Source organism: Taeniopygia guttata, chromosome Z (assembly GCF_048771995.1).
Source record: "Taeniopygia guttata chromosome Z, bTaeGut7.mat, whole genome shotgun sequence".
Classification (NCBI taxonomy): domain Eukaryota; kingdom Metazoa; phylum Chordata; class Aves; order Passeriformes; family Estrildidae; genus Taeniopygia; species Taeniopygia guttata.
Genome location: NC_133063.1, coordinates 69,282,231 through 69,290,061, shown reverse-complemented (window position 1 = coordinate 69,290,061; position 7,831 = coordinate 69,282,231). Strand labels below are relative to the sequence as shown.

The following is a 7,831-nucleotide window of genomic DNA, read 5'->3' as shown; positions in this document are numbered from 1 at the left end:
AAACGCTGCCCTGAGTCTGATGCGGGAGAGGGAGCAGTGCTGCTCGGGCTCATCTCAAGTTCCCCCAAGATGTTGTGGCGCTGCTGCAGCCTCGCCAAAGCTCAGTTCAGGGGCAGCAGCAGCATGGGTGGGGAGGCAACTCAGGGACTACACCTTTTGTACCTCCACAGCCCATGGGTTGTGACAACCCCAGCCCCTCCACCTGGCTCAGGGACACTCTCCACATACACACATCACCCAGCCTGGGGCTTCACCCTGAGCTCTGCTGCTCCTGTCCTCACCAAAACTTTGCCCTTCCCTGTGGTATCTGTCCAGCTTTAGGGTGGCAGCTCTGAAGCAAGCGGTTAGTTTTGAGATCAGTCTTGCTTAGAACATCTCAAACACAGCAGGTTACAATTTTTTTATTAGCTTGAAAAGAAATCCCTTTAGGCAGCTGTCCCAGTCTTTTCTTCATGCAGGACTCTAAGCATCCATTCCCAGCTAGCTGCATGGGATCAGTGCTTGAGGTCAGAAGCTGGCTGGTGCTCTGCTAAGGTGGTAGGGCCTGATGGTGGGGACGAAGGACAGAGGTAAACACCCTGAAGCCCAGGGACATTTACATGACCAGAGACCCCCAGGGATGGGGTACTGTCCCCTGCCATCCAACATAGGGCCTGTTTTCCCACACTGGCCAGGGCCATCTCCACACTGCACTCCGTCTTGAACACACCCAGGGACTAGCTGTCCCATCCACCAGTCACCTGCCTCCATCCTGCTTCCACCCCTCCTCAGCCTGTCCCAGACCCCAGACCCTCCCTGCACTTGCCCAGGTGTGCAGATAGAGCCCTGCTCACCCATCACCAGAAAACAGCTAGTGGTCTCTCCCCCCAGCACTGGTGTCCTGAAAGGCCATACCCAGCTTGTCCTGTGCCCTCTTTTCCTCCTCAGGCCTGTGCTCCTGGCCCTCATCCACACGGTCATCCACACCCAGCAGCTCAGTCATGCCAGGCTGGGAAGGAGAGAATGGCTGGATGCAATGTGGGGCTCAATTCAGCATCCCCCTAGCAATACTCCCCACCCATCTCTCCGTGAGGAAACTGAGGTAGGGGGGCTTCCAGATGCTCAGCGTCTCTCTCCCAGCCTTGTTCCTCCCTGGCATTCCTCCCTTCACCATCCCTACCTTTTTAGAGAGGTGTAGGACAGCCTTGAGTGGCGCACTGGATGTGTCCTGACCCTTGCAGCTCTGCACCTTGAGGAACTTGCTAATGACCAGCTTCCTGAGGGATGGGGCATGGAGATGCTCATTGTCCACAGCTGTGGTACCTGGGCTTCATCCCACTGTGCCAGAGACGGGGGAGAGGGAGAGGGTGCTCCATACTGACGCATGTCCCTGCCAGCTCCCCTACAGCTGCTGCAGGAAACCCATGCCTGTCCCACTGTGTTGAGTCCCCACCAAGCTTGAGATCAGGCTGAGACCAGATACAACTGGCAATATGTGGCTTCAGTGCCACTAAGCCTAGGGCTTTTGAGCAGTGCAGTAGGGACTTTAAAAGCCCAGACACCTGGGGCAAGTACAGTGGACCCTCTGTGACCCGCTCTGCTCCCATGCTCTGCCCAGGCCCCCTGGCCTGCTCTGTCCCCCATTCAGGGCAGAGACCTCCCTTGCCAAGACAGGACTGTCCAGCATCCCAGAGGCCAGTGATGGGTCCCCATGTCACCTACCTGTGACCTTGCTGCTGTGCTTGCTCCTCTGTGGTGATGGTAGAGGGGTGTGCAGTGTGGCTGCTAGGCAGCGGTGGTAAGAGCGGCAGTGTGTCAATGTGCCTGGGGAGGGCAGGAGCGGTGGGTGGGTGACAAGGGACAAATGAGCCACTCCAGCTTGGGGCAGAGCACCAAAACCCACAGGGCTTGTACCCCACAGCACCCCTCTGTCTGCTGCCCTCAGGGCGGTGTTCCTGGAGGGAACACTCCACATCTGAAACACATGGCTTCAGAGGAGGCTCAGCAGAGTCAGACCCTCCAGACCCTTCAGCGGAGTCTAACCCCTGTGCCTGAGACAGCAGGGCATCACCAGCACCCATCCCCTGTCCCACCCACACAGACCCCCAGTACACCAGTGTTGGGTGCTACTCACGGGCCAGGCACCTGCATGTTGAGCTGCCGGTCGCAGGACAGGCACTTGTAAGGGACCAGCAGCTGCCTGAGGGAGAAAGGGCTGGGTGAGCTCCTGACAGGGCTGCAGTGCACACGGCCAGCAGCTCACAGGCAGCAACAGGAGCCAGGCACGTTGCTGCAGGGAGCCTCAATGTTTGCAGGTGAAACTGTGGCATGTTGAGCTTTCCCACCCAAGGGGACAAGGAGATAAGGTTGCCTTGGCAGCATTGGAACTGCTGAACAGTGGATATGGCCCATAGCTGCCCAGAGCAGGCAGAGATATGAGTGGAATAAGGGGAAGGGTGCAGACACCCACATTGCCATCCAAACCAGCCCTTTACCCAGTGTCATCACCTTGTCAGTGCTCACAACTCCCTTGCATCTTGCCAAGGTGGGCAGGTCATGACTGAGGCCTGTGGCACCATGTGTTGCACCCTTGCCCAGACGAACAACCCTGTGTTCTCCATCCTTGAACCTGTGCACCCACACGCCAGTTCTGGTTTGGACAGCTCAGTTTTGCAGATGCCCATTTGTGTGCCTCCTTTGATGTGGGGAACCTGATACTGATGGGTGAAGAAGGTGTAGCTGCTTTGTCAGCATCCCTGCAGTTTGTTGCCTACATTTTTCTGGTGCCTGGGTGCCATACAGGAAGGAACTGGCCAGTGCTGTTGCCAAAGCCAGTACCATCCCGCCGCACTCACTGCTTAATTCCAGCAGCGTCATCAATCTCTACCGTCAACTCATCCTTGAGATCTTTAATGTTCCTTGCCCAGGTATTCTCTAGCTGCTTCTGGAAAGGCCCAAGCTCCAGGCGATCCAGCTGTGAACAGATGTACACCCTTAGCCAGCTGCTCCTGGATGGAATATGGTAGTCCACAGGGAAAAGCCAGCATAAGGGGAAACCTCAGAGGGAGGTTGCCTCAGGCTGGAAAGCACCCAAGGAGCCAGTTTTGTGCCGTGAGGATAAGGCACCCCTCACCTTGGAGTCCAGGGCATCACTGAACCGCTGCTGGGCCTCCTGCCAGCGCTGCTCCTGACCTAACACCCGTCTCAGCAACTCCCGCATCCTGTCCTCCAGACGCTCCATACTCGCATCAAAATGGGCGCAACTGACCTTGCTGCCCAGGGCAGCTTTGTCCACTTTCTAGCAGGGAGGAAAGGCAGGAGAGGGGTGGAGGCAGGGCCAGCATGTGCTGGGGACAGAGGCAGAAAGGTTCCTGTGGGGCCGTCATGCCCTTTTCAGGGCTGTGTGGCCTGCTCACCCCATCACCCCCATGGGGTCAAAGGGCCTTAAAGAGGGAGACAGAGGGACCTGGCAAGGGATCTGCAGCGAGTCTGGAAGTACTCACACCCTCCCCCTTCCCCATCCAGGCCAGTTTTGTCACTGCGCACCCAAAGGGAAAAGGGCATTTGCCACCCTGCCCGAGATCCCTTGGGCTGAAGATGGACCTCTCAAGACCTTACCAGCAGCAGCAAGTCCTCCTTGTCTGCTTTCTTCTCAAGACCCTCCAGGGACCGGAACAGAGCCTTCCAATACAGAAAGCATCTCATGACACCACAGCAGGGTCAGAGCTGTGTTATGGCCAGCCAGTGCTCCCTGCTCTTTGGGAAAGGCCATTTGAACCAACAAAGGGCTTGCAAGCAGGTGGGCAGGGGATCAGACCTCTGTGTGATCAGACCAGTCTCAGTGTGCCTGGGGGATACTTTGACCCTGTGGGGGTCCAGCCACCAACCTCAATATCTTTCTGATGCTGGCGATGGTCATCCCGCAGGCTCCCCGTGACGTAGCCGAGCTGCTCGCAGTCCCCTTCCACCCGCACAACAGTGGCCTGGATGCTCTTTAGCAGCTCCTCATCCTGCTCCAGGGAGAAAGATGACGAGAGAGTGCCCTCAAGGACAGATTTGGGTTACTTGGCCATAAGCCATGAGCCCTCAGTGCCAGCCAGACATTTGTATCAAGGCTTTAATTTCTTGCCATACTGCCAACCTGTCCAAACCAAACTGGGAGTTAGCAAGAGGCTGCTCTGTATTACAGTGAGCACAGACAGAGGGTCCTGATACAGCCTCCTCCTCACCATGTTGCCACCTGCCCACCTGGGTTTTCTGTGGCAGTGACGTGTCCACCTGAGGTGGCATCAGAGAGTCCACCTGCTGCTGGAGCCTTTCACAGCGGTCTAGGAGCTTCCTCACAAGCTTGGTGTCTGCGATACGTTCGGGGCACGGTGCTGGTGACTGTCCCTGCTGCTGCCCCACAGTTCCCATCATTGCCCTCAACTCATTCAGCTGCAGAAAGGGGAGAAGGAATTGATACTGAGATAGAATGGATGCAGCCAGCAGAAGCTGGTGCCCAGATGGCCCTGACCAGGCAGGGAATGTGGCCAGGAACCCAACAGGGAGCAGCCTGCCATTCAAGACAACAGCTGGAGTGCTGCCTTCAAACCTCACCCGCTCCTGAAGCTGGTCAGCTGTGATCAGCTGCTTCAGTGTGGCCTTGGTAATCTTCTGCTCCTCTCTCAGCTCCTTCTGCTCCTGCTTAATCTCCTGCAGTGCAGACCTAGCCAACAAGATGAGGGCACAGGCAGGCTGAGCCTCCACAAGGCCACCTGAGAGGTGAGCTTTGCTTCCCAAACCCGATGCTCCTGGACTGCCAGCCCCCATACCTCCCAGCTCCCCTGCAGCCCTGTAGGATACAAAATCTTCTCCCTATCCTCTTACTCCAGCTGTAGAGGGATCTCGTTGGTGCCATCCACTTTGCACTTGGCTACAGTCACACCCAGATCTCCAAGGGCATCCTGCAGCTGTCTGATCTGGGAAGAGTGGTAGTGGCAGAGTCAGGGCATGGACCCCATGCTCTCCTTTGCCTGCCTCCTCTCTGCCAACTCTCCCTGGCATCCTTGCAGCCCCTTTAGGGACTTCTATGGGCTTACCTTCTCCTTCTCATCCTGCAGATCTCTGGCCAGGTTCTGCAGGGAGGACATCTGGCCCTGGAGCTCAGATAGGTCTCTGATAATGCTCTCCATAGCTGGAATGCCTTCTTGGGAACCAGGCTGTGTCCCAGTGGTGCCACTTTGGGCACTGGGGGTTCCTGTCTGCATCCCAGGGGTGGTGCTCTGGGTACCAGGGTTCTGCCCCAGCTTGTCCATGTCTGAGGTGTGGGGCATGGCAGGGGTCGGATGGCCGGCAGCATCCTGGAGGTTCCCCTGGAGAGGGACTGCAGTCAGGACCCAGGAGCATCCACAACTGAGCATGCGCCAAAGCCAGAGAGACCCTGGGTGGGCTGTGGCTGCCAAGTACTGGCTGATCTTTACCTTCTTTCCTTCCCAGCACCCATTTTCCCTTTTTTCAGGGCTGTTTACTTCAAAGTGCCTCAGGAACCCTTTGGCTGAGGCAGGCAGTGACCTCTACTACCAGGTTGATCTGCTGGCAGAGGTGGGGGCCTCCTAGTGGGCAAGGCTGAGTTTCCATGCTTCCCCCACAGGACATCCTTCCCATTCTTCCCTCCCAGTGACCTTCACACTGAGTGACACCCATGGACACCGGGCAGGGGTGGCAGGGCAAGGTCTTGAGAGGCAGGGAAGTGGAGAGGGTCCAATTCCCTCCCAAAGGCAGCAGCTCACCTGGCCAAGTGCTTCCTGGATCATCCGGATGCCTTCTCCCATGTCAGATTGTGTGGCCTTCATCTCATTGACCTCCTTACGGAGATCCTTGCAGAGATCCGTGGTCTAAGAGAGAGTGGGGGGGGGGGGAGAGACCTCAGGGGAGGGTCCCTGGGGACCTGCAGGACCTTTGCCTGCACCACGATCTGCACCACCAGATAGTTGGGCACTGTGGGTTGCACTCTCCATTCATCTGGTATGTCCGGATGCAGCTGAACCTCCACTGCAGAGAGGTCACTGGCTGCTGTCTCAGACCTGCAACAGGCTGATGGTGGCAGCTCACCTGACCAAGTTCCTCCTTGATTCTCTGGATTTCCTCTCCCATGATGGACTGCATGGCCTTAATCCCAGCCATCTCCTTGTGGGCCTCCTGGGAGAGACAGGTGGTGGGGGTGAGCCCCAGGCAAGCAGCTCCCCGGAGACTCCCACTCCTGTCTTGGGGAGCCTATAGCACACTCTGGGTCAGCGGGAAAAGACACAACATGGGAAGGACCCAAAGCACCCAGAGCAGTGTTTTAGCTCCAGATTTTCTCTGCAAGTCTCCCTCCCTTTCCCACAATGAAAGTCAACATGCTGCTCAGAGCCTCAGAGCAAACCTTTGCATAAGGGCACAGACTCCAGAGGAAGGGGCGTCTTGGGGGGAACACCCAGGGGGTGGGAAAAGCCTCTACCTTGGAGATGCCACTCTCTTTGGGTTCAGTTTTCTCCATCTGTCCCATGTCGGCAGCCGCCGAGGTGACAGGAGAGCCGCTCCTGGTCCCCTGCAGCTCGTCCTCCTCGGGCGGCTGCTCCCCCGCGTCCCACGCTCCAGCCTCGGTGCCGCTCCTGCCCTCCTCCTCCGGCGGGCCGGGGCGTGATGTGGCGGGATGGCTCTGCGCCGGGACAGGCTCGGCTGCCTCGGGGATCACGTCCTGCAGACCCAGCAGGCTCAGGTGTCCCAGTATGATCTTCAGCAGTTTGCGGAGCGCCTCCAAGTTAACACTGACTTCGGGCGTCCCGATGGCCTCATCCAGTAGCTGTGACAGGCTGACTGAGGCCATGGCTGCTGCCCTGCCCGAAAACACAGCACCTGTCCTTCCTCCGTGCTGGAAGGAAGCTGCAGCTAGGAACGTGGGCAGCTAGCAGCCTCCTTCCTCCTCTCGCTCCCCTTCCCGAGCCCGCGGCACGCGTGTGTGTTTGTGCTGCCGCTTGTTGCCGGGTAACGCCTGGCCTGGCGGCCGGTTGTCGCGGAGTCATGGAAGCGGCCGGGTTGGGACGGACTGCTTCCAGCTCACCCCGTCCCGGGTTTGCAGCTGTGGTGGGCCAGGGACCCCTGGCTGAAGGGGTCCTCCCTGATGGACCCCTTGTTCATCAGCCACCTCACCTTGGATCGGGGAACATGTGGTTAGGAACTCCAAAATTCCCTTGCTCCCCTTGATCTCCATCTACATTCCACCTTGGGCTGGGAGGGACAGCATTAGGGGCACCCCAACCCCTCCGTCCCCTTGGGCTGCCCCGGTGCAGCGCAGAGGGCAGGGATACAGTTGCCGTGGTGCTTCCAGCCCTGCAGCTGAGCGATGGTCGTGCTGGAACTCAAGTGCTTCAGTGGCAGGCCTGGACACGCACATGCAGGGACACATGGCCTGAGTTAGGGATCCCTGGGGACTCGGATGTCTAGATGGCCTCTGGATGGGCCAGATGCCCAGTTGGGACCCCAGGACCAGGATGCGATGAAGATGTCTGGGTGGCCCCCTGCAACCAGGAGGAGACACACGTGTCTAGGGTTCCCCCAAGGCCAGAAGTGGAACACTGGTACTGTCCCCTCATGACCAGAAGAGGATCCAGGCATCATTTGAGGGTTCTGAGGGAAGGCAGCTGGGGGGCAGTGGGTGGGGGTTTCCCTATCACCTTCTGCACAGTGTAGTGGGCGCCCTTGGAGTTGCTGTCATCCTAAGGGGATTCCCACTCCATCATCACATTGATGTCCCAAACCTCCTTCACCTCCACTGCCCAGACATGGAAGGGGGCAGCAACTCTGTGGGGCAGCCTTTGCCCCATGACCC

General features: G+C 58.2%; 1 protein-coding gene across 3 annotated transcripts; it reads right to left on the bottom strand.

Annotated features, from left to right (window-relative positions):
* Positions 1-385: 385 nt before the first annotated feature.
* On the bottom strand, positions 386-6,981 carry LOC105760877 (glutamine-rich protein 2). Of its 3 annotated transcripts, XM_030258911.4 has the most exons (16): positions 6,461-6,981; positions 6,073-6,159; positions 5,751-5,855; positions 5,061-5,333; positions 4,849-4,940; positions 4,579-4,687; positions 4,228-4,416; positions 3,867-3,989; positions 3,598-3,660; positions 3,113-3,277; positions 2,835-2,953; positions 2,114-2,179; positions 1,702-1,803; positions 1,160-1,256; positions 895-988; positions 386-544 (listed from the first exon to the last, which is right to left on the bottom strand). In XM_030258911.4, the coding sequence occupies exons 1-16, from the start codon at positions 6,827-6,829 to the stop codon at positions 495-497; spliced, it is 2,103 nt and encodes a 700-aa protein (XP_030114771.4). In that variant the 5' UTR covers positions 6,830-6,981; the 3' UTR covers positions 386-494. The 3 variants fall into 3 exon arrangements, 2 of the variants coding, with proteins under 2 accessions (XP_030114771.4, XP_030114773.4); XM_030258913.4 differs by lacking the exon at positions 895-988; XR_012052968.1 differs by lacking the exon at positions 386-544 and having other exon boundaries at positions 942-988; positions 1,160-1,317.
* Between the last annotated feature and the right edge of the window lie 850 nt (positions 6,982-7,831).

Coding starts and splice junctions, on each gene's coding strand:
- LOC105760877 (XM_030258911.4), bottom strand. CDS start 6,829: ATGGCCTCAGTCAGCCTGTCACAGCTACTGGATGAGGCCATCGGGACG. Junction 5,334..5,750: donor TCCAGGAAGCACTTGGCCAG/GTGAGCTGCTGC, acceptor GTCCCTCTCCAG/GGGAACCTCCAGGATGCTGC. Junction 4,941..5,060: donor TGCAGGATGAGAAGGAGAAG/GTAAGCCCATAG, acceptor CACTCTTCCCAG/ATCAGACAGCTGCAGGATGC.